Consider the following 27,996-nt stretch of genomic DNA (forward strand, 5'->3'; position numbering starts at 1 on the left):
TCTACATCTTTACAATTAGTCGAAGCATTAACCTTGGTTTTATGGAAATTAACTTTAACTTCCATTTCGATATGCTTCCTGCCATTGCTATGCTAATATGCTTATATGCTTTCCCTGGTTCATTTTTCATTTGCGTCTCGCAATTTTGATGTCGATCATCTACCAGGCATTCTGGAAATACTGGAAACATCTTGTAAAAGTTTTTCCTTTGCTTGATTCATTTTGCTTTAAAATTATTCACTGTCGTCCGGGTTTATTGATACTGAAGGCTCGAAAATTTGTTGGAACTTCATCACCATGTACCACCGCTTCTCTTCCCATGTTCCAAATGCTGTCAGCCTCCAAAGCAAGTCCTGGAGATCCCAGGCGTTCAGAGAGGTATTAAGAATCACATTATAGGCGCATAGATACATGCGTAGGATGCAGAAGAATGATACCGAGCATAAGACTGCCATTGCTTCAAACGGCAACACTCTATCGTAGTCTTTGCTCTCGTCGTCGTCATCAGATTTGATCAGCATGTAATGAAATTTAGAAAGATTGTACAAGAGTGCGGTAGAGCCACTGCCCAAAAACTGGGATATGATCTTTTGAGGAGCATCAATTTCACTGATATCACATAGATCCAACAATTCATCGTAGCGTGCTTCCACCATTTCAAGGAAACGGGGATTGCGAGAGAAGAAAGATGGTGGAAGAATTTGTATGCTATCAGCGCTGGAAGGGTGAAAGATTCTCTCCAACCCGATTGGAAGTGGCGAAGGTGCACCAACTTTCAAAGCGGCGTAGCATTGTAGAGGGTTCTCTGCCTGTCGCACATGCTTAGTGGAGGTTCGCTGGAAAGCCGCTGTGAGGTATGACCGAGCCAAAAGTATATCACTCCACTGATTTCGCTTGCAGATAAGATGATAACTCTCGTCCGATAGTTTGGGGAAAAATTCTGAGTATATTGGATGATCTGGTGGATTCAGTCGATACCGCGTGTTTGCGCCGTCATAGGTGACATAAACGGTGGCTAGAATGACACAATTGAGCGGATCTTCGCGATCTAGTGTTCCGCCAAGCGTGTTCCGAAAACTTAGTATAGCCTCTTCATCGATCGCGCTCTGATCGGGAATTTCTATGATGTCAAATACGCCAGATATCGTGGGCATCGAACGGACAGACAGAATTATCAATCCTTTAACCTTGCAGGCTTTGCGTAATGACGAGATAAGCTCGCACTTTTGACGAGCATCTACTGCATGGTTTGTGGAACTTGGCTTGTTAATAAAAACCATATCGTATTGTTGGCCTTTAAACTTGTAGTCTCCGGTTTGGGAATAATTGAACTCTTCGTTTTTTTGAGAACCCCGGTAGCAAATTCCATCGAATTCTAGAAACCGCACATCAACGTCTTCTGCACGTAAGGCACAAACGACACGCATGGACTCATCTTTACCGATCACGAGAACCTTTGAGTTACCGTCATTTGGTTGCTGTCCATGTAAAAGCATCCTTGCGATTGCCTTGTCTCTTGTCCAGGAACATGATCTGGGGCTTGGGTATGCATCAAAAAGGGAAGATTTAGGGCCCAAAGCTCGATATGATTTATCGCTGATCGGAGCAACCTCTATTAATTTGTTCTGGATAGAAGCGACATCTTGATCTACCTGCTTCGGTATAAGAGACGGTATTTCGATATTCATAGACAATATCGCCATATCAATGAACCGATGCAGATCAAGAGGAGACGGCCCCGGGAATAAACTGCCGTAGGTTGGACCTGCTTCAACATTCAAAGTGGTATTGAAATGAATGGACGGACCATCGTCAAATTTTATCCAAATACCAACTGGCAAGGTTGCACCCCGTATTCTATGACTTCCGTTATACATGAACCTTTGGAGGGCCACGCAAAGTGAGTTGGCAACAAATGTAACATCTCCGTCGACGTCTACAGAGTTTGTGTAGGAACCAAGACGCTTAAGAGAGAAAGCAGATCTCAGTCTTGCATAATCAACTCTCAAATAGCGCACTTCAATTGAGCGAGTGACGGTAAAGTTGTAAGCATATCCATCGTCCAGGGAGTCGATGGCCACCGACCATAATTTTGCACCGTTGGGAATAGTAGGTTGGCCCCGGTACGAATTATCTACCGCGAGAACCACACGACTTTTCACGCTGCGTTGAAATGCGGACATGTTGTTGATGTGTTTTTTTGTCGAATATCTTGACTTTAATCTCCACTGGGAACGTCATGATATGGAATTATCATACTTTTTTATATTAAGCCACAGAATTCGATATTTCTAGAAGATAATCATCATTGCTTTACTAGCAACCTTCTTGCAGTATGCAAATCTTTGGTATTCTGTTCTCATTGTCTCGATAGTCATAGTTGCAACGAATTGAAGTCATGGCGATGCTTTTTAATTGTCAAAGAAGATCATTACGACGCTTTAACCAAATTTTCGGTCTCCAGACAAAGCTCACGTGTTGGAAAAGAATTAGACTTGGAAAAAAAATTAAGAAACCAACTGTGCCTAATGAGTCTAGAAAGGTTGAAGTGCAGTGTTCATGACACTTCATGAAGAAAATAGTCATGTTCAGGAGGAACCTAGACTCTGAGCGAAAGGGTTGGCTTTCTTTGATGAAAAGCCTAGGAGCAAATAACTCCGAGATCTTCGCATCTCAGGAAAGGCGGAGAATTGACAGTCCGCAATCTTTGATAAATTTTTCAGAGATGCAGCTATTACTTATACTGCGAATCAATTAGTTAGATGTATCAAAGCAATTTTGAGAAAGTGACGTTATGAAGACGGCGGCTATGATGAACAATGATTCAACCAACATTTTTGACAGTCGGGAACCCGAACCTCAAGTGAATTTGCAGAAATTTTCAGACACCCGTTGATACAGGGTGATTAAATGCTTATCGAGCGAAGACACGATGTAGCGGAACTAAAATTCCGTTGATATTAGTTTTATTATGCCCCTCAAAATGTTGACCATTTCATTTCGAACTCATATCTATTACACCCTCATTTTCAAGTAACGTTCATTCAGATTGTTCTCAAACACTAAAGCTTCTTTACTGCTAATTCGGATCATTCTGCAATTTACTGAATTGAAGTGGATTATTGACTTGATGAGTGAATCATAAATTTGACGTTCGAAGTGCATGAAGCTTGAACCGTCAGACGAGAAGGATTCAACTAACAACCTTATATTGAATAATGAGGTTGTTATCATCGTGAAGAATAGGGAGTGGAGAGGAATCCTATTAACTTGGCTTTCCATTCCTAACCTTTTTCTTTTAATATGTTAGATGACGTCATGTTGGAAATATCAATAGTTTTCATTGCTAGCTTGACTCCTCTTGAAATAATTCAGGATGATGGATGAGGAATTCCAGGTTTTATGATTTCTATTTAGACATCTAGATATAGTCAATTTCATGAAATGACTGTGAATATATAATTTATCTAAGCTGTTATAATCAACGAGTCTATTATGATCTGAAACTTTGAAAGTAACGAGGAAATGATTATAGAATACATAATCAGGGGCTGTATATCCATCTATATTATCGTCGCTCAATTTATCTTGTGTTAGAAATAACTGTCTACTAAAGTCTTTCATAATACAGAAACTCTCGTCATGTATTTCTGGGATGATAAAATAATGAATTCGAAAGTCTTCGAACTCGATAGAAACTTCTACATACTCATCACAATTCGTGGTCAATAGTAATCTCAAATATCAGCTTTCCTTGGAGATTTTTTTCCAAATCGCGTCGCATTTGTTAAGACTTATAGGCCAGATGATATGTTATCATCTAGTTCAGAAGCCTATCTTCGCGCTAAAAATAAAATAATCGCATACCAATACATACGCGAATTGTACTTATTCATGTGACTATTGAACGATATTTCCGAGACTATTCTATTGGATATAAGAGCTATCTCGATACTAGCTATATATCTGTTCAAGCTCTATAGAGCGTAAACGAATCAATTCCTTCTTTTCTTTACTCAAGTACGTTTTAGTCTAATCAGCTTGAGATTCAAATCTGAAATATTTAAAGTACTCGAGGTGCATAGAACAAATATTCGATTTGATGACTGATTTAGATCTCTTATTTTTTGTCTTAATAACAAACAATCGAATTCTTCTTCCACAACAAAATGGGACTTATTGCTACCGGCTCGTGAGAATTTTTACTTTAAATTAACTAATTACGATATTATCTCCTAAAGATTTGTCGTAAGTCATACAATAAATAAGTCAGTAGTAAACAACAAAGAAATTTATTCTATGTTCGTGAGATTGTATAGTAGTATACTCAAAATATCTTTAATCATCCAGAGATTTAAAAAAAATCAGGTTGAAAGTATTAGAAGATAATCCTCTCGTGAAATACAGGACCAAAAAGATTAGGCGACTTGTATCTCAAATCGTGAAAGTGTCATATTGACATCTCTAAGCGTTTATTCTCATCGTAGATATCAAACTCATTCGAAATTGAAAGATTAGATGTCAGTCTCCAGGACTTGGCTCTAGGTACAAACATTTAAAACACTCTCGTTCAATCCTTTTCATACATGAAAGATTTTAAAATGACCGATGAAAGCTCAGTTGTAGGCCTGTAAATATAGGCCTTATACTCGAATATATAGCCTGTAACCCTAAAACTATAGGCTTTAGGCCCTACATTTACAGGGTGGTACACTGTAATTGTAGGTCATTCGATGAAATTCTTAGCAAAATTATCTTCATTCTGATGAAATTTGAAGGTCATTCGTCGGAAAAATGACAAACTTGGAAACAAGTTACTTTACCAGAGCCCAAGTTCAGCCTGTGAATTCATCATCTTGACTGTATTCGGTGCGTATTTCGAGCCATTTTGAGATTGATCTCTCCAAGTTCGATACTTGTACCTTCATTTAACGAGCACTTTAGGGTCAAATTGTGGTTAATTGCTTCAAGCCACTTAGTTTCACCTTAAAACTTACTCGTTTTGACCCATTGTTGATGCTGACCTATGTCTGAATCCCCCAGAGATGTAAGATTACATTTCACAGCGGGAATTGCTCCGATAACCATTGTAAGTAGACACGAGTCCACTTACTTCATATCATTATCATGATCTAGTTCTATAGATTAATGTCAAAAATTAGCTTATCGCCCTCATTACAATGCATCAGAGTACTAGTTTATAGTGGCCAAAAAGGTGTATATTAGTGTTAGGCAATCTATTATCTAGTCTGTCTATCTCTCTTCCAATGAAGGTACCTCTAAAAGAATCTAAATGTACCAAAATTCCTCCCAACATTGCCCCAATCTGCTTGAAATGTCTAGAACTTCAAAGCATTCCTTCTAACCTCCCACAAACCAACCCAAATGTCGTCAGCAAGAGGTGCAACGGTGTTAGGATTAGCCTTTAGTTGGCTTCCTCCCTTTACATCCACCAAGAACGACTCCATAGCCTTCTCGGATAAGCCGTAATGACGTAGCTTAGCATCAGCTCCAGCTAACTTGACGATATCAAAGATATCGACGAGCATGTCAGGATGGAAGTCCTCGCCTTTGTCTGCTGACTGAGGATGTAGTCGACGAAGTGTAGTATACGAAAAGTACTTGCGAAGTGGGGAGTCCTTTGGTGTCTTATCGTAGACGGCACTGGAGATCTCAGCTGGAACACCTTCTAACGGAGTGAAGAATCGGAGAAGCTCAATAGCCTGGATAGCGGCATTTTGTAGCTCCGGCATCAAGACCTTGTCGGCAAGGAACCAGAGATTGATAAGCTTGGTGGTGTGTTCGAAGGCAGTTTCTTGAGACTTGCTGATATATATATCGAGATCGCTGCCTTGAAGAGTACTCAAGCCGATACCGACGGGAAGATTCTTGCGATCATCTAGCTCAAATGCGGCCAGAGTGTTTAGCTGCTTTTTGTATACCCAGTCGACAAGCATGGCAAATATCTCTCGACTGGACTCAGCAAAGTGGAGAGTTTGTGTGGCAGATTCGGCAAAACTAGAGTTGAAAACAGCGTCGAAGTATGGTGAAAGATGTGTGAAGAACGACTTGTGGAGGTTAAAAGGAGGGCCGTCGATTGAGCCATCCTCTCCCTTGATATAGATCGAAACCATGTCCATTGGCGTGTTTCTGTTTTATGATAGTTAGTATCGGATAGATCATATATGGGAAGGGAGATAAAGTAAGGAGGAGGGCGATGCTTACTCCCAAGTAGGACCTTGACTACGGTTAGCCGCATCAAGATCTAGACGGCTTAGTGCCCGCATAGCTTCGTTGGTATCAGTTGCGTTAGCAGCAACCGCATTAAGAGCAGAATAGGCAGTTGGACCGCCAGATACCCCGATCATGTTAGAGGATGTAGCCCTATGCTCATAGGGATTTCCCCTGTAAACAGGAGGTAAGTGTGACGTGGACAAGTTGCCAACAAGATAATCTCGAACGACGAGGTTATATGAGCGATAAGGTCCAATCACAGCGTTTCGGTCGAAATTGGCACCATGCTGACCACGACTTGGACTAGCAGAGAAGGCGCCAAAAGGGGCAGGAGCAGCGTGCTGGCCCCATTGCCAGCTATTGACGTTGTTGTTCATACTCAAAAAGGTATTTGTATAGAGGTGTAAATGTGAGGAAGTTGTTGTACGACGTGGAATTTCGGTTACCGAGAGGTTGCAATGGCGCAGCAAGTCTTTCTAAAGCCAGGTTAGTTAAGTTGACTGGAACTAATTGACGGATAAGAAGTACTTACAGAATACTTGAAGTATCTTATGAGTCTTTAAGAGGTATTCTAGCGCTTGCGTTGCAGGAAATTGAGAAGAAGGTTCTTCAAACTGATCTGGAAGAGGAAGATATGATTTAGCGACGCCAGCGAGGTGCAAGGTTAATAAGGACTAGAACTGGATTAGACATACTAACAGACGGCAGGCAAGGCACAAGTGAGATTTGGCGTGATGCTTGACCGTTTAATCGAGGTTATTGTGAGAAAAGCGCGTAACGTCAGTCTGAAAGAAGCTAAGTTCAGTTAGAGACGCCGATGAGATGATGAGAGGGACCTCAAAGGTCATTCATGTGCTTACCAAACAAAAGAATAGCCTAATACTATGCAAAAGGAGTGATATATGTTGCGATAGAGGAAGGAAGGTTGAAAAGGTTCGAAAGCATGAAGTCAATGCTTTGCAAATTGCGTCTCAACAAGAAATAAGACCTAGAAACACAAAAACGACCTCTATTACCAGTTACTGAGAGTGACTGATATTTCGAATCTCAAGAAGGGGCTCTATAGGTTGATGTTTTGGTGTGAAAGAAAGTGTTGATCAAATCATTCCACAAAGTGGTGATATAAAAGAGTTGTATAAAGGTTGGAGGGAAGGGAAAATCTATCAAAGGTTAAAATTTTAAATAGCTTGACGAACTGTCATATATAAAAGGCTGTACACTTGGTGAATAATTGAACAGATTTTAATGAGCAGCGGAGATTTTGAACAATTAGATCCGAGTTGCATTGACTCCTATTTGTCTCTCGTCTGATCTCTCATCATGTAGCATATCTCGAGGCTGACAAAGTTGTTCTTTGGTAGATGGTTGTTGCATTTTTGCAAAGAACACATGTAAGTAAGTCAAGTTCAATCAAAGACCCGAAACATTTCCCTTTACTGACTACTAGAATGATCCAAGTAGAGGAACAAGCGAACCTCCTCCTCTATGACCCCTATTGAACGAATCTCCAAAACTTCTCCCATGGCAGCACTATTCGCCCTCAAGTACTGGCTTTGGCATTACCGAATCTTCGACATAATATCGCATCATCGTTGCTCGATTGCTCATGATAATTTCGTCGACTCTTGAATCACCAGCTACAGGACAAACGACATGATACTTTTGCATATCTATATAAAATCGGTCTGGGCCTTCATGGATGATTAGATATTCCACCCCGACAGCAGCTACTGAAGAGCCGACAAGCCATCTGCAAAGCTTACCATCATCATTTATGAGCCGATAAACAAGGGCAGTTAATACGTGAAGCTGTTTAAACTCAGTCGATGCAGCAGATTTCTATGATATTCCAGAGCATCACTCGCGAGACTTCAAAGTCCAATAATCTGGATATAATCTGCAAGTGTCCAAAGACCTGTAAGGCACTCCATGGTCATCCCCAAGCTCTTTTCGCATTGTACTATACTTGGATCAACAGAATCAGATTCCCTCGATCAAACAATGATGCTCAGTCCCGTATGTATGACGAAGCTTTCATATATAATATAAATCCACTCCACAAATTTGTCGAAGGGAATTCTGGTGGTATGGTGGAGCTTGAATGAACGGGATTGAAAGGGTCTTTCAGGCTGTCTCTTTTTCATCACTCTTGTCTAAGTCGTCGATTTTCACTATTTCTTGGTGTGGATGTCTACATTCGTGTCAGCACTTTCCTCTTGAGATCTTTGGAATGTCATTATCCCCGGTTTACCTCACAGTGGGAGCAGCTTATTTGTCCTTCAATCCAGTGCAAATTGAAGTAACGCTACTTGAGAAAATAACTGGTTGTCTCCACTCCTTTTCTGTAACAAAACAGAGGGTCTGACAGTCTCTTTCAATTCCCAGCTAGCTAGTCTTCAGAATCTTTCGACCTTTGCATTTGATTACAGTCGAGCAGAATCAATTTGACTCCAGCACTGCCATAAGGAGGAGGACAAGACGTTCGTGCCACAATGCTGGTCTTTTGAGTAAGAAGCGAGCACCCCTGATTTTGCTACCAATGATTGTATGCAGTGGTGAATAGAGCCCCCTCCAAAGCTACATGATAAACATTGCCTGGTGCTTTCGATGTCTTATTTCAAGAGTATAAATATTCCTTTCGAGTTTGCTTCTTTGACACAGCTTTGAGTAGCCATCAATCATCATGACTGGAATCAAAATCTCGGGATGTTTTAACGATCATGACAAACATATTTTTCGACTCATCGTGCAAACTAGTAACAATTTTAATCATTTATTCGTTCAACCCAATACAAAGACCTCTTGCCTATGACAGTCAAATTGCTCATAAGGTTGAGAGAACACATAGGCAGATGAATTACATAGTTTGCAACCGTCACTCACCACGGCATGTCCTTTCGTCTATCCTACGGTAGGATTCTTGCTACCTAGACGGCTTTTAGAACACGTAAGACGGATCAACAATTGTCACTACGATCATTGATGTTGTATAAATTCTCAGACCAGAAATTCTAGGTCTGTCACTCACAATTACATATAGTCCGCGAAAACTTAGTACATTTTTGATGTTTTTGGTCACTGTCACATGAAATCACTTTGCTCTAGAATGAAGGGAGAGATCAGCGAGGAAGGATCATTATTGTAATTTATCTAGTTGTATTGTGCCATCTGAATACGTTTGTGATTTAATAAAAGCGTTCCGCAATTCAAAACACAGATCAATCTCATTATTAAAAGGCAACGCTTCCCACCTTCAACGCCTGCCATGAATGCTTCTCTACTTTTGCTCCCATTCTTGCCTCGAGCAGTCGTTTCTCTAGTTTCTTGATTAGAATTGTTTGGCTTGGCTTTGGTTGTATTGGATGTAGCTGCTTTGGGTTCTTGGGGATTAGCTTCCTTCGAGTTCCTTGTAGCCTTTATGTTGTCTGGAATTAAGTTTGCGTGGATCTAATTTGTGTAGAGATTTATCAAACTGTGTTTTAGCTGCTTTGATAGTTTCTTGGCCAGATCTAGCTGCTTTTGATGGAGTTGATTTGGGCCTATCTGATCTATGTTTGATTAACGGGGTTGTATCTGACGTGGATTTATCTGCTTCTGATGGGGCCGCCTTGGATCTACCTGATCTTTCTGATCTTTCTGATCTGTGTGTAACTGATTTGGGTCTGACTGGTATGGATATAGCTGCTTTGGATGTAGTTGCCTTTGATCCATCTGGTGTGGGTTTCTTTGGGTGTGGTGAGATCGCTATGGGTTTATCTGATCTGGATGTAACTGCTATGGGCGTAGCGGAATTGGATCCATCTATTGTTTTTTTCTTCGGCTCTGGTGCAGTCGTTTTAGTTGTTTCTGATCCCGTTGTATCTGAATTGGATTTGTCTGACGAGAACTCAATTCTAACGATATCGCGTTTACTGTAATCAATTTTATAAACAGAGAAGTTGCTCGTCGCACCACACGTATCCGAGATGCTGTCGCCAAACCTAAAGAGGTCATTTGCATGCTTCGCAAAGAACCCTGCAGTACATTCCTTCAAAATTGTGCCTCTGGTTCTACCGGTATCAAGCACAATCTTATACCAATCTAAATTATTCGCTTCACGATCCCAGAAGTTTTTGCAACCCCCTCCCACTTCGAGAAATTGGCTAGGAACTGTAACGCCGCGTGAGATTTGCGAAAATGCTCTTGGCGTACTAGAGCTGTGCAGGGTAGCTAAGGTGGAATATACGGCGACATTATGCTCTATCGTTCTTCTCGTTTTGTCAGAAAAAGTCCCAACGTCGATGTAATTTCTGATAGTTCCTACATATACTGAATGAACATTGAACATTCCTAAAAAGTACTTGATTTCCGATTCATTTTCGCTTAGCATATTTTCGATTTGTATACAACAACCTTTTATACAAGCTTCATATCCCTTTGACGGTTTGCTAAGTTCCGGTGTATGTTTTTGCTGTATCTGAAGTGCAATAGGTGTATAGCCGATTGCGCTGATGGCTTTTTTGAAGGGTTCAAAGATTGTGTTGAATTCGTCTTCGTTCTGAGCTGCAATAATTATTAAACATGTACTGTTTGTCGCTCTAAAATTAAAGCGCTTGAAAACTTCGATTTTATCACACCATCTTTCTATAATTGTTTGAGCTGTTCATATCCTCCTGTCGGTATCAAATTTAGGTACCGAAACTTCGGTTTCTGTGCGTCTGAGATCATTTAGGAAATGCGGAATTGGCATTGTTATTTATTCAATATTGAAAGAAGGGAAAGATTTGGAATTTGGTGTGATAATGTAATTGTAAGCTTCGGTATCGCGAATATGTTCAATGATGAAGTGGTAAGAAATGTCACTAGAATCAGATATTCCCGTTACTTTTGTAATGTGAGGAATATCTTCTGCCTAATTATCGTTCTTGAAAAAAATACTCTAGAGGTACTCCAGGTCTCGAAAGATAAGAGTCAGGTCTTCAAATGCCCCTCAGCCCACACAAGTACTAGACTTAGCGAAAGTCGGTTAGGTGAAAGGATCTGAACAAGGTGAATTTAGCGCCATCATTCTAACCCTTCCAATATCAAGCGATTGTCTATGGCCATAATGTTGGAAACGTTCCAGGCTCCCAGAATGGGAAAAGGAATGGTTATGACATGAAATCCAAAACACACTTTCGAGATATTTGACCACCCTATCTCCAGGCATATATCTTGTTGTCAGAAGGTTACCTGGGCTCTCAAAGAATCAATCTACGAAATCTTAAGATACCGTTGGATTCATAACGAAAATTGCTAGAGTCGCAGTAATTTTGAAGTCACAGAATGCTTCCGTCTCGATTATCACATGTCGCGGAGCTCAGCGTTCCTACCATTTTTAGCGATTATAATTGTCAAACAGCAAGGAGTTCACAATGAACTCTCTTACCATTCCCACAGATTCATCTATTTTCGCCTTATTTCTTTCCTAAACAATTGGAGACATCTTCATCGTCATTCAGACCTTGCAAAATTAGTGCCGATTGCTTGCAACATCTTCATCTGGTTCTGGCTATCGTCACATAGCCATGTCGTACGATTTTTCAACGTCAATCCACACATTTCATACTGCGAGGAAACTGCTATGCAGTCTATCTGATAAGTTTCTCGCAAAGTGCTTTCCACATTTATGAATACCCAGCATGTCGATATGGATTCCTTACTCACGACATATATCAATGATTGTATTTTCGATCCTCAGATTGTTATCCAATATATAATTATTCCTTACCTATGAATCCCCCAAACCCTCTTCTTCTCCTTTCCATCGATTGCAAATTCGCCCTCTACCTAAGCATCACCATTCTCCTCCTCCGCTATTGTTACTTCATTTACACATCTTATCAATTCGCTACCGATCTTGCACCTCCCCCATTAAAACAGCCATAAAATGAAATCAGCAGAAAACATCACCAGCCACGAATATGCCAACATCGTCACGATAGAACGAACATGTTCTGGAATTTCCCTCCTAGGTTGTTTCTTCATAATCATAACCTTTCTTACCACCACCGCATTTCGTAAACCCATTAATCGATTAGTTTTCTATGCGTCTCTGGGTAATATTTTCACGAATCTCGCTACGCTGATTTCTCGCTCTGCACTCGCGGATCCAGATGGTCGATTTTGTCAATTCCAGGCTTTTCTCATTCAGATGTACTTTCTTTCCATTCTTCGCAAGGCAATTCCAAGAATTTATTTCTAACGGATAAAAGGTTCCTCCCAGCCGATGCATATTGGACATTGGCCATGGCATGCAACGTCATGTGTGCATTTTTCTTCCACTTCGATGTGGTAGAGCTCCGCCAATTGGAGAAGTGGTACATACTACTATGTTACGGTCTCCCATTCATTCCCGCTTTCGTATTTTTCTTTGTGCATACAAAGAATCGCGGCTCTATGTATGGAGGTGCTGTATCATGGTGCTGGATCAAGACCAAATGGGGTTTGTGGAGACTCTGGAGCTTTTACGTACCGGTTTGGTATGTTTACACCTTTCACCCCTTTTCACCACTGTGGACTCTTGGTTGACTATGTGAAGGATCACCATATCAATCACAATCATAATCTACACCTTTGCAGGAAAGAAGATCTTCGACAAGCGACGAGAACTCATGAGAGCGAATGAACGCATATCACCAGACAGCCTACCCAAAGCACGGAGAGAAAAGTCCCGAAGCTCTCAAACCGAACTTCTCCCAACCACCAACTCCGCTGAAGAATCCTCCTCCGATAAACCCTCCAGACCGGGATTACCCCCCGCTCAACCATCATATACAAGTGTGCATCCCAATAAACAAGCTAACGCGGCTATGTGGGCCTATGCGAAAGTCTCGCTTCTGTTCTTCCTCGCTATGATGATCACGTGGATTCCATCAACTGCCAATCGCATCTATTCCATTTTGTACCCGGGCATGGTTAATATGTCGCTTCAGTATATTTCTGTGTTTGTGTTACCGCTGCAGGGATTTTGGAATGCGTCGATTTATGTTATTACGAGTATGGATGCTTGTAGGGTTCTTTGGAAGAAATTAGGGGAGCCGGTGGTGATTTTTAAGGGGGGTGGGGGGTGAGGGGCGGTATGTTGTGATTGGGTTTGCGGGATGAGTGTGGTTGTGAGAAAGCAATGAATGTGGAAATTTTGTAAAGAACACCCAATCGATGATTGATGGATATAATGCCAATTTGGCCTTTATTATTGTGGTTTTTCTTCGCGGTTGACTGCGTAGTGAAATGGAGATGTTTAAGTATACAATCCGCTGTACATATACATGTGCATGCACATGCGCTAAAATGTCGCAGCTCTTTTTTTGATCCAAATGACCTTCAACACTTTACCTTTGTAATTCTATACATGCTATATTGTACATCGTCCATTCTGCTGAAATGTGGTATGTATGTACACTTTCCGCTGGACCACGAGGGTAAATACTCTTCTGTCGCGATGAGACACATTGCCAGTTAGCCGGAGGCTCAAATCGCAACTAATGAGATTCCTTCTCTTCATTCGCCGCCACATCAAGAGTCTTCCATGCCGAAGCCCTTGCTGCTAGATAGGTTTTACTCTGAATCGCCTTATAAATGCCATGAAATCCACTGATAGGCCATGCTTTTAGGATCTTTTCCGAAATGCTCAGCGTCTTCGCCACCTCTGTTTTTGGCGCCGCTTTGACTTTCTCATAAACACTTGGTAAGGTGGTTGCTCCATATTTCTCCCTCAATCCATCGTACCATTTGCGATCGTACATTTCCCAAAATTGTTCTTCGTTGTAGTAGGTTTGTGCGTATAACCATTTCATACCCCCGAGCTCTTTGAGTTTTTTCTCGAGACTGATGTTGGCTTTTACTAAATCTTTTTCTTTTCCATAGCCCCAGAGACCGATGTTCATGAGCGGCTTGAGAGTTTTACCGTCGGCTTCGTAGGAGGCGGAGTGAGGATGCATGGTTGGCATAGGGCTTTGCCTTAGGGGACAGAGCCATAAGGGATAGATACCGAAATATTCGTCAGTGTATTCTACAAACTCTGTGGCGGTAGAATATGGTAATGCGAGATCTTGAACGATGTACCCGGGTGGCATTCCCGCGGTGTGAAGTGCAGTATATAGCATGCGTGTATGTAAAAAGTCGTCTAGAAACCAACGTGTGAATTTGTTGAATGGGAATGAGAAGTATTTGAAGGCCGAAGCACCGACCCAGAACGCTCCACGGTCATATCGAAAGAAATATTCTGCGAGAGGTATAGCGAATCGGGGGGAGGATTGGCTGTTGTCGATACTAGATTCCACATGCATGTAGAACCAAGGATCCGAAGCACTACTAAATCGTTGTACTGGAGTATTCTCCGTTGGGGTATCTGTCAAACGACCAGTAATAATAGCACCCTTCTTTTTCGAAAACATAATTCCGTCCACATAATCAATCGTGGGATCCGCGGTCATCTCTTCAACCTTCTTGATTGCATCTGGCATATCAGATACCGGGTGGTATGTAGTCTCGACATATTTCCTCGCCTTTTGTAACTGCAGCTCTACCAACGTTGTAACTCCCATACTCCCGACCGCTCCCGCCGCGCCATGAAATAAATCAGGCCTCTCAGTCTTCGAACATTGGATAACCTGACCATCTGCCAAAATCATCTCAACCCGATTGATCGTCTCATTGAAGAAACCATGTCGAAAAGAACTGCTTTCACCCGATGTCCCCGCATATCCTCCTCCAGCAGTAATTCCCGGAAATTCCATGACCACTGGCGGCACAAGTCCATATTTTAATGTCTCCTCTACCAATCTATCCATTGGCACATTTGGTTCCACCCATGCTGTCTGCGTTGCAGGATTGACTTCCAATACATGCGATAACCCGCCAATATTGATTATGTTTTTGCCTTTGCCATTATTTCGTGTGCTATTCGTAGAACCATGATTGATACGGAATTTCTCTTTGCGATCGTAGAATTGTCGTACATTCTTGGATATCTTCTCGACGGTTTGGTTGTGTAGAGTGAGGGCTGGTGAGGTATGGGTTGAATTGGAAAAGTACCGGATATTCACTCTCGTTCGAGTTTGCTTTGTCTCTTCCTGCCATTGCCTGCAAGGATTTGGAGGGGTGGTCGTCGTTAATGATCGGATGATGATATTATTTCTTATGGGAAAGGTTGAAGTTCTTATTAATGGCGCAGTCTTATTAACTGCTCGCCGTATTGAAATCATGTCTTTCAATTGGTGTGGCTGATGTTACACAAAGACATTCCAATGTTACCCGTGGACACAATAATTATTTTTTTCTCGATACCGCAAGGCTGGCTAGTCAGCCTCAGCCTCGGTATCAGGCCTAGACCTACGTGCAGTGGGACGGGAAGTAGCTGAAACTATGAGAGAACTCAATCACGACGACATCAATTGATTTTGGTGTACTCGTAAGGTTATAGAACATAAAATTTACTACACCAGCCTCGGTATTTGAAGCTTTCATCACGATCCTAATTCAAGCATGTCGGCGAATGGCATTTATTATATCTTCATTTATCATTCATCTTGATGGTCCAATCGATGAGCTGGCTGTGAGTCGTTCATGATCATTTCCACACGGTAATCCAAAATGCAGTACGTACCTACTTGAGTGAAGTTACTTTGATACAACACCAATACAACATCGTGGGTTCCTTACTCAACTACCAGGTACTCGTCGCCCTCGACCATGCAAGCTCACAACGAAGAATCAGTTGATGCTGTATTATGCGATATCGTACCAAAGGTCTTCCCTTCGAGCCACGATGAGTCCAGACCAGATCCCAAGCTACGGGCCATCCCTTGACATTCCCGTCATGTAGGGTTCAGGTTAGTTTAGGTTAGACTCGGCTCTATTTATCCAGGTATCAAAAGATTTTCAAGCTTCATCAATGTGCCATTCATCATGCACGCAATGAATTCTCCCATTGAAGCTGGAGCTGCGGAGGAGAAGCAGGTACCGTCAGAGCCTCCGAGAATTCAAGATGCCCCTATTCTACCATCTGCCGACCAGGACAAAGATATCGCTATCGCTGTGGTGGGAGAGCATCGTCATGAAATTGACCCCGCGGTAGAAGCTCGAGTCGTTCGAAAGATAGATCGATACTTGGTCCCTGCTATGTTCATTGGATATGGGCTTGTTTATTATGACAAGGTAGGATATATTTTTTTCATTGTTTAGATCAATTCCAAACTTAACAATTCTCAGGCAATTTTAGGATCCGCAGTCCTCTTTGGCATGACGACTGATCTATCTCTCTCCATCACCAATACCGGTGTGACCCCTCATACTACAGATACCTCTCGTCTTAGTTGGGCAACATCACTTTTTTACTTTGGCATGTTGGCCGGTTTATACCCAATGACATTTGCGTTGCAAAGATTTAATATGGGTAGGATCATAGGGATCGTGGTATGCTTGTGGGCCTTGATCTGCATGTGCACAGCTGCTGTAACAAATTGGCGCGGTCTATATGCACAAAGGTTCTTCCTTGGTTTTGTCGAAAGTATCATCCCAACTGGATTCATGTGTATAATTAGTTCCTTTTACACACAATCCGAGCAATCTCTAAGACAGAGTTGGTGGTTTTCCTCAACTGGGGCTTTCACCATTATTGGAGGTGCACTGAATTATGGATTCGGACAAATCGATGGTGGAGACCTTAAAAGATGGCAGTACATTTATTTACTTGCCGGGTCTCTTACTTTCCTTTTCGGAATTTGTTGTTTCTTCGTACCAGATTCCCCAGTCTCAGCTTGGTTTCTTACGACAGATGAGCGTATGGTTGCTACGGAACGTCTAAGATATGGTCAAACCGGAATTCGCTGCACAAAGTTCAAGTGGCATCAGATCAGGGAATCTCTACTGGATATCAAAGTATGGCTCGTCGCTATCATGATGGCTTCCGCTTACACTGTCAACGGAGCAGTCAGTGGTTTTGGCCCTCTCATCGTTTCCACTTTTGGGTATTCAACTCTAGATTCTATTTTGTTCCAATTTCCTCTTGGGGCAATATGTTTGATCTTCATCTTACTTACTGGTTATCTTTCATCGCATATTCCAAATATACGAATCCTCTTCCTCGTTATTTGTTGTCTGCCAGTCATTGCTGGATGTGCAATGATATGGAAAAGTTCTTGGCATCATCATGCAGCTACTCCAGTTGTCGGGTATACTATAGTTGGATTTTTTGGTCCTGTAGTGAGCTTGATTATCACGATTGGTATGGCCAATGTTGCAGGTCAAACAAAAAAGTGTTTCATGGCAGCGACTATTTTTGTGGCATACTGTGTTGGTAATATTGTAGGACCTCAATTGATCATATCACAAACGAAATCGAGACATTATCCAGAGCTTTGGTTAGGATTGATCATTTGGTAGGTTACAAATTGAATGAACACACGGTGAAATTACTGATGCGGGATAGTTATTGCATTACAATTATAGCAGCACTGGTGTTGTATGCTGTGCTGACTAGAGAAAATCGCAAGAGAGCATTAATGGAGTAAGTCTATACCACTTTTATCTACTAGAAGATATCAGGATACTTCCAGGTTCGCCGTATTGAATTGGCAGAACACTTTGCATACCTACTTCTACTCCATACATCTTGCTGTCCTCTCATGTCACTTTGTATCAAATCGTGCTGACTGACATCCTGCAGATTAGATCAAGTGAGTAGGGACAAAATGGCATTTCAGGATTTAACCGATAGGGAGAATCCACATTTTCATTATATGCTTTAGTTCAGATGCAGGAGAAACGTTTGATGGATGCTAGATTACATCATCGAAATGTCATTTTTCGAGTTACATCCCGACTGATTTCGGTAACAAAACGGACGATCTCTTTCCGGCCGAAAATCTTAACTCCACCAAAGTTGCACGTAAAATCCGTTATCGCCAGATGGGGGACAATTTACAAATAAATAATCAATTCCTGATTTGTTGACTAGTACTGAGAAGAAATATATAAAGACTTTCTTAAACCTCCCATTTAATTTCAATTGACCATCCTTCTACTCGCATCTCGAACAAAACCTACAAAAGAACCAACTCGGCCTTCCTCCAAATCTCTAAACGAAGTTCATCACAGTTCTTATCTTCAGTCTCTATATTTACACAAAAATACTGGGTACTATCAGCAGATATGGGTGCAGAAACACAAGCAAAGACTAAGATACCCATTGTCTTGGGTGCAATGACATTCGGGAAGCCTGGTAAGTTGTTTTCCTCCTGAATTGCAATGTTCTGGAACTAACACTTATCAAGGTGTCATGCAAACTCGGGTCCATGATCTTAAAGATGTCTCTTCAATGATCGAACTCTTTCAGTCACATGGTCACGATGAAATAGACACTGCCCGCGTCTACGGCATGGGTTCATCAGAAGAATATCTGGGACAACTTCAACCCTCATACACTGACCGTGGTATCATTATGGCTACCAAACTGTATCCTAACAATATGACTGGTTCCAAGATTACGCATTCAGCGGATGATCTCAGGCTTCACTTGGACAAAAGCTTGAAAGCTTTAGGTGTTGAAAAGGTCGATCTCTTTTATCTGCATGCACCAGATAGAAGTGTTTCTTACGAAGAAACATTTGGTATGTGCGATGTTTTGTACAAGGAAGGAAAATTCAACAGGTTGGGTGTTAGTAATTATATGTCATGGGAGGTTGCACAAATCCAAGAAATCTGTATCAAAAACAACGTAAGTCTATTCGGTCGTAATTCAATTGTCGGATAACGCAAAACTGACACCGAAAAAGTGGATCCGTCCCTCGGTATACCAAGGTGTATATAATGCCATTCAGCGCTCCATCGAACCAGAGCTCCTTCCCTGTCTTCATAAATACAACATGTCCTTCTATGCTTTCAACCCTATCGCCGGCGGCTACCTCACTTCACGCTACCATCGCAACCAAGAATCCGTCGAAGCAACTTCTCGTTTCGATGATTCGCATCTGCAAGGTCAAATGTATAGGAAGAGATACTGGAATGATACCATGTTTGACGCCTTGGATATCATCAGAGAAGCAGCAAAAAAGGAGGGGTTAACCGAGAGCGAATGCGCATTGAGATGGTTGGTGCATCATAGTGGACTTGAGGCGGAAAGAGGGGATAAAATTATTATTGGAGCGAGCAGCGAAAAACATTTGGTAGAAAATTTGGTGGATCTGGAGAAAGGACCATTGTCGAAGGAGATTCTGGAAGCGTTGGATAAGGCGTGGGCTAAGACGAAAGCGGTAGCTGGTGCTTATTTTCATTAAGTTTGGGGTACCTACTCAGTTGAAGTGCGGGGAATTTCAGATCTTGGGGATACTACAGAAAAGACTTTGGAGATATTTCTTGATATATCAGCTTGTATATATATATATATTTTAGAAATTGTTACGATTGTTTATTTGAGATGCGACAATTAAATTATAATTTCTCATATCAAACAATCGAAGAATGTATTTTGTATAAATTCAGATAGTTGGGAAGCACTCCGTCAATTTATACATCCACTCACTGGTGGGCGTGTGGTGAGACATGAGCACGTGGATAGATTGAAGAGGGGGGAAGGCCACTATGATCCAATGGTTGCTCTAGAGAAATTGGGAAAGCTGGCTAGTACAACTTTAAGATTATTTAAAATTATTAAATAAAAAATCAATATTTTCATTCAAAAATTGAATTAAATTATGTTTCTCTATATACTCAATATAACGCCTTGTGATTCCATCGTCTATCCAAAACCACGCCATAGTATACCAAGCAAAATTCCCAATCATAATCATCACATCTATGGAACTCTCCTTTTCCATCCCAGTGCCCCCTCCAATCCCTCCAATCTAAAACTTCGTCTCCTTCACCCAGATACAATTCTCCGCCTGCAAATCCTTCACCACGATAGTCCCATCGTTTCTCTTCCCCCATCTTCCTTTCCCCTTTCCTTTCCCCTGTTCCTCATTCTCATTCTCAAACCTCAACTCCACCCCCTCATCACTACACTCCATCCCCGCAAACTTCCTCACATGCTCACACTCCTGTCTACTCACCCCCGCCTCATCCCTCGGAATCCACAATTTTGGATCTCGACCCCTCGCTACACAGGGCGGAAAATACGCATCCTCGTGCTGTTTTGTCGTATACTCGAAACCGGAGGGCATGAGCGGTAACGAAGCAGTGAGGGTGCGGAGAATATGGTAGTCGGAGAAGATTTCTGGGTGTAGGAATTTGATGAAGAAGTTGGGAGGGGAGGAGGGGTCGTAGATGGGGGAGATGAGCGGGGTGAGGTAGGTGAGGTAGGGGGTTAGCTGGTGCAGATGCGGTTGGATCTTGGATTTTAGAGCGTGTAGGAGGAAGGTGAGGGTTAGTTTTGAGAGGTGCGGAAGCCCTTCTATTCGTTTGGCTGCGGAGCGGGATTGGGGGTTGGGATCGTGGATGTCGGTTTCGTCTTCGTCTTCTTGCTCCGAGTCGGAGTCGTCGTGGGGGGAGGAGTTTTTGTGATTTGCGGATTCGGGTTCGGTCTCTTCGGAGATGGTGGGGTGTGGATTGGGTGTTGTGGATGTGCGGTGGCTGATGTATGTTGATACTACTGGTTGGGATTGAGTTTGTACAGGTGTCTGCATGGGAAAAAATGAATCCCCGTTTTCATCTCCGTTATGGGCGTTGCCTCGATTCATAGTCGGCATGGGTGTTTGCAAATCCGAATTAAATGCAAGTCCGCGATATAATTCTTCGACAGCAAGGGTTCGGGGAAGATTCCAGAGAAGTGGACCGAGTGCTTCGTTGAGACTTATATGGATTAATGCTGTGAAGATTGTTAAGCCGAACATGATCACTAACGGGCCAAATGCGCTTCGTAATCCGAAAAGACCGATGAGACAGATTTCCGCAAGATATACACCTGTGAGGAGTTGCTTGAGAGCATGTGGATACAGCAGTCCTCGTGTAGATATCTCAGAAGAATAGGTGTAGAGGAGGTTATATTTTGATACGAGATAGATGAGGTATAAACCCATGAGAGCGAATACAATTGTCAGCGGACTTATTAGCGAGTATGTGATGGCTATCACGCCCATATTTGTGAACACAGGGTAAACAGCTCCCCAATGGACAATTCGGATTCGGTGCCATTTGTTAATCATCAATCTCGGGTTTTGCTCATTCTGAAACATTAAGTGACGAATCAAAGCAGGTAGTTGCAATAATCTCGTGGCGGACATGGCGAGGCCCTGGAGGATAAAATACGAAACGTAGAAGTTTGATGATTTAGGTAGGTTTTGCGAAAGTAGTGAGCGCACAGAAGTGGGGTCTTGTATGATTTTTTCGAATGCTGCCGATGCAGCAGAAGTGATAGTTGTTACAAGGAATACTTGTACAACTTGGAATATGAAATAAGTAGATTGTGTGTAGAGCTCAATCATCGAATAAGACGGGATTCCAGCTTGACGCGCACAATGTCGTAGAATGACAGGAACTAATGCCATAAGAAATGTCAAAGCTAGAGCTGGTAACAAGCCCGTAAGCAAACCCAGAATTGAAGATGGAAGTTTGTTGATCCAACCCAAGAATGGAATTTTTGTGGTTAAGAAATTGATGTTGGATACTATTCCTATCAATGCACAAGGAATGGACCAAAATATGACCATACAGGCCACGAAACCTTGGATCGCAAAATTACGCATAATACGTTCCCACCATCTCATGCGAAGCGATTCCCATACGATTTCGTGTGGTCGAATTCCATTGATATGTGGTGTCATATGGAATGCTCGATGATGAGATAATGTTTGGTAGGCGGATTGAGCATTGACCTGAGTATCGAATTCAATAAACGCGGCGGGTAATGGCTTTACTTTTCCCTGTCGATGCATTCTTCTCAGTTTGTTGATTTGTGGCGCGATTTCCTTCAGTCGAGCTCGTGTCCATTTGATGGTATCTACGCTTCTTCCATAATTTGATAAGGGTCGATGTGTCGGTCTCCAGCTGTGGGGAATCCATTGTGCTGCAATTGATCCACTTACTCCAGGAGGAGGCCCAGACATTCCGTATCCATTATCTCCCCATTTCAAAGTCGGGGTTGTGGGATTTTCGTCAGTCGTTGCTTGAGAATTGGTTTGCGACATTGCTTTCTCAGTCACCCTGGCTTCCATTTCCTTTACATTGATTGGACTGGAAGTTGGTCCTACTAGTGTATCTGTAGGTGACATGGGATCTTCCGAAATCTCAATGTCCCTAGGATTTACATCAGCTGGACTTCTGATTAAGCTTGGTCTACGATTTTCAATATCTGAAGATCCACGCTTTGTTTCTTGAACAGAATTGATACCAATGCTCGATTCAAGGTCTGGATGGCCATGTTTGAGTGCTCGGTTTCTCTCTTTATTCGCAAGCTTTATTAATGCTGTCTCGGCCCTTTCCAGTCGATAAGCAGTTTGATTTCTTTCGTCCACCAAATCCTGCAGCTCTCGGGTTTCTCTTGGAATCCAAACATGCTTGACAGAATCGCCAAATACTTTTCGTAATTTAGCTTCTTCCAAATTCTGTTGTGGAACGCACGTGAATAGAACTGTCCTCGATGACAGGCGCTTAGCATAATACGGATGGAGAAGATATGCTTGACGGAGGTTAATGTAGTAGACGCACTCTCGGGAGACAGTATACATGATAAATCCTAACTATTTATTAGTCAAGTTCATGTATGCAGAAAATTATACCCACCGAAGAAGAGCCATGCCAGGAACGCGTGTACATAGTAGATTCTTGGGTTATCAACATTTCCGAATGTCAATTGATCAAGTTGTTCGTTGCCAGCACCTCCGAGTACATGCAAAGGTATCAAGACGGGAAATACAAGGCCACATCCTACAAGACATATTACACACATAATCTTGAGGAATCGGAGGAATAAGTACCCATCTAGCGATGACTGATTGAGAACCGCTTCATCTGGAGTGTTGAAAAAGGGTCTGATCCAATTGAAATATCCAGATGGTAATTCCTTACTTCGTTCACTGTTCTGAGGTCAGTTTAATCTTTTGTCATCAAGCGCATCTAACTCACTGAGGATCTAGACTACTCAAGAAAGTCCGTGGTGAATAAACTCTCGGATATTTCCTCCGTAGCACCAGAAATGAGATGGTACAGACTGCAGCGAATACGCCCACGGGTATTAAAGTGGAAAACAGTGCAGAGAATGACGAGGAATTGGACCCTGATGCTGCAGCTGCTAAGGTCGAACTTGTGGAATTATCTCTTGAAGAACCAACTCTTGGATCAGAACTCTGATTCTAGAAAACAAAAGAACATTCGAATATTAGTAAAGATTGCTGCCGGAGCGGAAAATTTGGAGACTTGATGAGACCTTACCAATTCCCTCTTGAATTCCAACCTCAACCCTTCAGCTATCACACTCAAAATCGCCATCTCTCTCCAATTTCTTTCGAGCACTTCTCAATCGCAACACACTCCCTTCATCTATTCATACACGTCGTCTGCATCGATCCAATCGAACTGCTCATGCCAAGGAATATATAACGGATAACAATTAACAATAAACAATATGAAGCAAAACGGTCGGGACTCTTTGTGATTTTCAAAAGTGCCAATTTATCATTTATGGTACATATTTTCACCGTAGATCATCAACTAGCAAAAATACTACCCTTAAGTGGCGCGCTGAATACAGGGTTAATTTCCGAATCGGGGAAAAATGATGCTTTTATTGGTTGGTAGGGTTTCGAGCAGGGGGCGATCGCGATAAACGGGGGCTGGGTTTTCTTTGATACTTTGCCATTTTATGTCCTCAATGTAGAGTGGCTTTTGAGAGTCTGCAGAAAGGAGGCACAGTCGAAGACATACTAGAAGAAATTATTGAAAAAAACGTTTGTCTAATGAATATTTGAATATCTATTAGGAGTAGTGAGTAGGTCGGGTATGCTTGATGCCAAGGTATAAATCGAAAGTGCCGATCTCGAGCCGATCAGGCTGAGTGGGCCTTGCCGAACCCCTGTTACATATGTATCTGATCTCCTCCGGGATTTATCCGGATTATCCAGATATCAATATCAACCCCGCACCACCAGCATCTTCTGCAGAGCTTCTGTGTTACGAATCCTACGATCAAAATACCTTCACTACCTTCACTACCATCATGTAGACTTCACGAGATATCATACAGCATCGACGACGTGTTACATAAGATACTACATGTGTACATATGAGTTCACCGATATGAAGGTCGTTACCCATAATTGGACAGTTCTCTTTGCGACTTTTGTCTCGTCAGCCGTCGACTTTACGGGAAATGCGATCCCATATGTGCAAACAACAAGTGGAATAGTCATTGGACAACCTGCAAGAAACAAAAGTGGTGTTGTTGAATTCCTAGGTATTCGATATGCTCAGGCAACCAACCGCTCTTTGAGATTTCAGCCTCCAGTTCCATTCATTTCCTCTGATACATACAAGGCTTCACATTATTCACCGTAGGTTTTGCTCTCTTTGGGCTTTAAGTTTGTGTCAGGAACAATACATTAGCAAGCGGATACTTTGGAGCATATATGGCGGATCATCCTCCACTGCGCTTAATAGGTTCATGCAATTGAATACCCACCTAACATCATTCCCAAGAGCATGTCCCTTTAACCCCGCTCCACCTCTCTCCACTTTCCCTAACAAATCTTCCACATTCGACCGCATATATGCCATAGCTACTGGCGGGACGAGTCTTGAATTCAGTGAAGATTGCCTGGCACTCAATATATGGACTTCATCCATATCGCCAAAAGAGCTTAAGCCAGTTTCATTTTTCATCCACGGCGGGAGATTTGTATCCGGCAGTACCAACAACACATTTTATGAAGGACAATATCTTGCTGCTACTGGCGATCTCGTTGTTGTGGCTATTGAGCATATACTCTTTTCTTCCAACCTATCCAAATGACGAACTAAAGTATACTGACTTGAAAAATTGGGGTGAAGAAGAGATGAGGGAACTGGTGAGCCTACCTGCTTTCTTTGCTTCACATCGCACGTGGCCACAAAGTCTGGAGTCTTAAATTTCACCATCCATGCTTTGTGCCGATCAATTCCCACGGCAACTTTGAATATTCTAGGTCAACACCATAGTCGCGAGGTGGATCACGTGGAATCCGGAGAGTATAATGCCCAATGTGCATCATAGAATTCAGCAAAATTGGGATATTAAGCCATACGCTAATTTCTAATCGATCATTTCGCTGAGATTACATTACATTATCGCTGTGTAATCATTCCTTACTTCAAGACCTCCATGTTTTCTCATTTCCACCAATTTGAATTACCGAATTTTCTCTGTCTCTCTTCCCAATCTCTGTTAAATTGCTTAATCGATCTTCCATTCAAAATTTTCTTCTTGTCCTCGGGCCCAATCTGTTTGGTGCCAAATCCATTCTTAGACGTGAACATCACTATCTTCATCAATTTATAATGATCCGGCATGTCCACCTCTTTTCCCTTTGCATTATCTCCGCGTTTGGTATGTTCATCTGTCCAGCCCTTTATTTGGCCCCATTGCTCCCAAAGATGCCAAAAGAACCTTGCATCCCGCGCTCTTTCTTGCCACTCTTCCCACATTTGTCTTGACTTGGTTAATTTAATCCTCTTCCTTTCGGCCGGTGTCGCATTCCAGTTGACACCCAAGTCGTCGCCACTGGGGCACGATACTGCTTCAGGCTCAGGCCTAGAATTGCCTGCTTGAAAAAAAATAGGTTTTCCGTAAAAGTCTACATATCCAGTTGGTATAGTCGATAGCTCGAGGACAGACTGCGTTGGCGCTTCTTTGAGTTTCTCAAACCTTTTCAATGATTTACGAGTAAGAATCTCCTGATATAATATAGGAACCCATGGCTGTGAGTAGAACCAGCTTGCAGAACCCATCACATAATGTCTGCATGAAAGTTAGGTGCTAGTCTGCTCGTGGAAGGGGTACCGTGTACTCACATCTCTGGTAAATCTTGGTCATAGTGGTGAATCCCTATCTGGGGAAGATCAACCCAGGTATTACCCGGAAGGATGCAGATCCTTATTCCTGAGCCGGGCTTCGTACGGATGAAATAGATGTTACTAGGAATCTCCATTGGTTTCGGAGCAACATATCGTTCTCTAGGGGATGGACTACCGAGAGCGGATGGGCTAGTGTGAAGGAAAGGACTAATGGGAGTCGGCGGAGTCGACAAGTAGGATCGATCTCGCTGAATATATCTCACGGACGGAGTGGTTTTATTTGATGGGCTTTTGGAGACAAAAGGGTCTGTAAGCATCTTCTCATCCACAAGCGACACATGTTTCATACATGGAGAGTAAATTCTAGCTTTTGCTGGTTCAGGATGACTCTTTGATGATATTTTATTGTCTGGAGATTCCAGCGGTCCATGATCTTCATTGAAACTCGAAACTGTTTGATGACCTTCGCTCGCGGGGACAAACACCGGCGCACAAGGTGAAAGAGAACGGACTCGCCTGAAGGGTGTTGAGAGACAATCATTTGATTTTCCAGGCCTATGGGAAGAAGATGAAGAACGAGAACCCCCATCATTTATTGAGATACTAAGAGAGTACTCTGAACAAATATCAAAATAGTCTGGATCAACGAGACTACCTCCAGAGTCCAGGGGAGCAGGGTAATCTACGTCATCGAGCTCGTAGTAGTTCGGATCCTGAAGAGCAGTGTCCCGGTCTGTAGTATCGATTGGACTTACTTCCTTAGGAGCGCATTGGTTTTCATCAATTCCTTCATTTGTTTGACCCTTTCTCTTGCTTGTGTCTAGCTTAAACGGGATAGGGCTCGAAAGAAACGAATTTGTGTCCCGAGGTGATATGAGAATCTTGGGGGCTGGAGGAGGAAGGTTGGTATACCAAACGCATCCTCCTTGTAGTACATATTGTCCTAAAATAACCTTTTGCAGATTAGTATAAGAAGCACAGGTCTGGAGGATAAGAAATGTTACACACAAGATAGAGCATAAAAAATTCTTCGATTCCCTGAGGTTGCACATGTTCTGAACCTGCACTTATACTCTCCACAGTTCTTAGCTTGATCTCACGAGCTATTGAAGTCAACTGATCGCGTAGTTTACAAAGTCGTATCCTGTATTGTGGAGCATAGCCACCGTTAGAGTTCAGACGCCCGAAGCCCAGTTCATTATCGAACTCCCCCTGCACCTGCTGAGGATTTGGGCCATATGCTGCAATGGGTGCAAATGTTCTTAAACTTCCATTGACCCATTGGTGTAGTTGGCATGGTGTCGGAGCATTGAATATTGTGGCTTGAGGCAAAAATTGACCAGCATTTACGTTAGGTTGTTGGAATTGAGCATTGAAATTTGGTTGATCTTGGAAAGCTTCACGCCACTGCTGAGAACTCTGTCCGTTTTCTTCGATGGGAACAAGTGTATTTGCGCCTATATTATGACTCCTTAGGTTCGGATAGTATGACTCGAAGTGATTGAATTCCATCGGCTGACCTCCATTGGATCCATTAGCTAACATGGGTGAAGGTAGATTCCAGCCATTTTCGATCATAGGATGAAATTGATTTGACAGATATTCTGATCCAGGATTGACACTTATAGGTTGCGAAACACTCGATCCAGTGTTTTTATGGTGCTGTGGGCTCTGGAAATCGAGATTCTCAGGGTAGTTTGGCGTTGGATTTTCATTGGCTAGACCCTGTCTAGGGTATCTTTGAAATGGACGATGCAT

General features: G+C 42.3%; 9 protein-coding genes across 9 annotated transcripts; 3 read left to right on the plus strand and 6 right to left on the minus strand.

Annotated features, from left to right (window-relative positions):
- Positions 1-233: 233 nt before the first annotated feature.
- On the minus strand, positions 234-2,183 carry EAE98_009629 (uncharacterized protein; the record flags this gene model as incomplete). The annotated part of the gene is made up of 1 exon (XM_038957250.1): positions 234-2,183. The coding sequence occupies one exon, from the start codon at positions 2,181-2,183 to the stop codon at positions 234-236; it is 1,950 nt and encodes a 649-aa protein (XP_038806443.1).
- A 3,156-nt stretch (positions 2,184-5,339) lies between these two features.
- On the minus strand, positions 5,340-6,611 carry EAE98_009630 (uncharacterized protein; the record flags this gene model as incomplete). Its single annotated transcript, XM_038957251.1, has 2 exons — positions 5,340-6,150; positions 6,226-6,611. The coding sequence occupies 2 exons, from the start codon at positions 6,609-6,611 to the stop codon at positions 5,340-5,342; spliced, it is 1,197 nt and encodes a 398-aa protein (XP_038806444.1).
- A 3,011-nt stretch (positions 6,612-9,622) lies between these two features.
- Positions 9,623-10,963, minus strand: EAE98_009631 (uncharacterized protein; the record flags this gene model as incomplete). Its single annotated transcript, XM_038957252.1, has 3 exons — positions 9,623-10,776; positions 10,851-10,857; positions 10,910-10,963. 3 exons carry the CDS (start codon positions 10,961-10,963, stop codon positions 9,623-9,625), a joined length of 1,215 nt encoding a protein of 404 aa, XP_038806445.1.
- A 1,179-nt stretch (positions 10,964-12,142) lies between these two features.
- On the plus strand, positions 12,143-13,325 carry EAE98_009632 (uncharacterized protein; the record flags this gene model as incomplete). The annotated part of the gene is made up of 3 exons (XM_038957253.1): positions 12,143-12,408; positions 12,468-12,734; positions 12,794-13,325. 3 exons carry the CDS (start codon positions 12,143-12,145, stop codon positions 13,323-13,325), a joined length of 1,065 nt encoding a protein of 354 aa, XP_038806446.1.
- A 411-nt stretch (positions 13,326-13,736) lies between these two features.
- Positions 13,737-15,461, minus strand: EAE98_009633 (uncharacterized protein; the record flags this gene model as incomplete). The annotated part of the gene is made up of 1 exon (XM_038957254.1): positions 13,737-15,461. The coding sequence occupies one exon, from the start codon at positions 15,459-15,461 to the stop codon at positions 13,737-13,739; it is 1,725 nt and encodes a 574-aa protein (XP_038806447.1).
- A 207-nt stretch (positions 15,462-15,668) lies between these two features.
- On the plus strand, positions 15,669-18,005 carry EAE98_009634 (uncharacterized protein; the record flags this gene model as incomplete). Its single annotated transcript, XM_038957255.1, has 4 exons — positions 15,669-16,413; positions 16,468-17,636; positions 17,687-17,764; positions 17,924-18,005. Exons 1-4 carry the CDS (start codon positions 16,165-16,167, stop codon positions 18,003-18,005), a joined length of 1,578 nt encoding a protein of 525 aa, XP_038806448.1. The 5' UTR covers positions 15,669-16,164.
- Positions 18,006-18,408: 403 nt separating this feature from the next.
- EAE98_009635 (uncharacterized protein) lies at positions 18,409-19,733 on the plus strand (the record flags this gene model as incomplete). The annotated part of the gene is made up of 3 exons (XM_038957256.1): positions 18,409-18,478; positions 18,531-18,973; positions 19,032-19,733. The coding sequence occupies 3 exons, from the start codon at positions 18,409-18,411 to the stop codon at positions 19,530-19,532; spliced, it is 1,014 nt and encodes a 337-aa protein (XP_038806449.1). The 3' UTR covers positions 19,533-19,733.
- A 366-nt stretch (positions 19,734-20,099) lies between these two features.
- Positions 20,100-23,679, minus strand: EAE98_009636 (uncharacterized protein; the record flags this gene model as incomplete). Its single annotated transcript, XM_038957257.1, has 4 exons — positions 20,100-22,927; positions 22,975-23,267; positions 23,317-23,543; positions 23,623-23,679. 4 exons carry the CDS (start codon positions 23,677-23,679, stop codon positions 20,100-20,102), a joined length of 3,405 nt encoding a protein of 1,134 aa, XP_038806450.1.
- A 1,875-nt stretch (positions 23,680-25,554) lies between these two features.
- Positions 25,555-27,996, minus strand: EAE98_009637 (uncharacterized protein; the record flags this gene model as incomplete). The annotated part of the gene is made up of 3 exons (XM_038957258.1): positions 25,555-26,182; positions 26,236-27,191; positions 27,247-27,996. 3 exons carry the CDS (start codon positions 27,994-27,996, stop codon positions 25,555-25,557), a joined length of 2,334 nt encoding a protein of 777 aa, XP_038806451.1.

This window comes from Botrytis deweyae (assembly GCF_014898535.1).
Source record: "Botrytis deweyae strain B1 chromosome Unknown BDEW_029, whole genome shotgun sequence".
Classification (NCBI taxonomy): Eukaryota; Fungi; Ascomycota; class Leotiomycetes; order Helotiales; family Sclerotiniaceae; genus Botrytis; species Botrytis deweyae.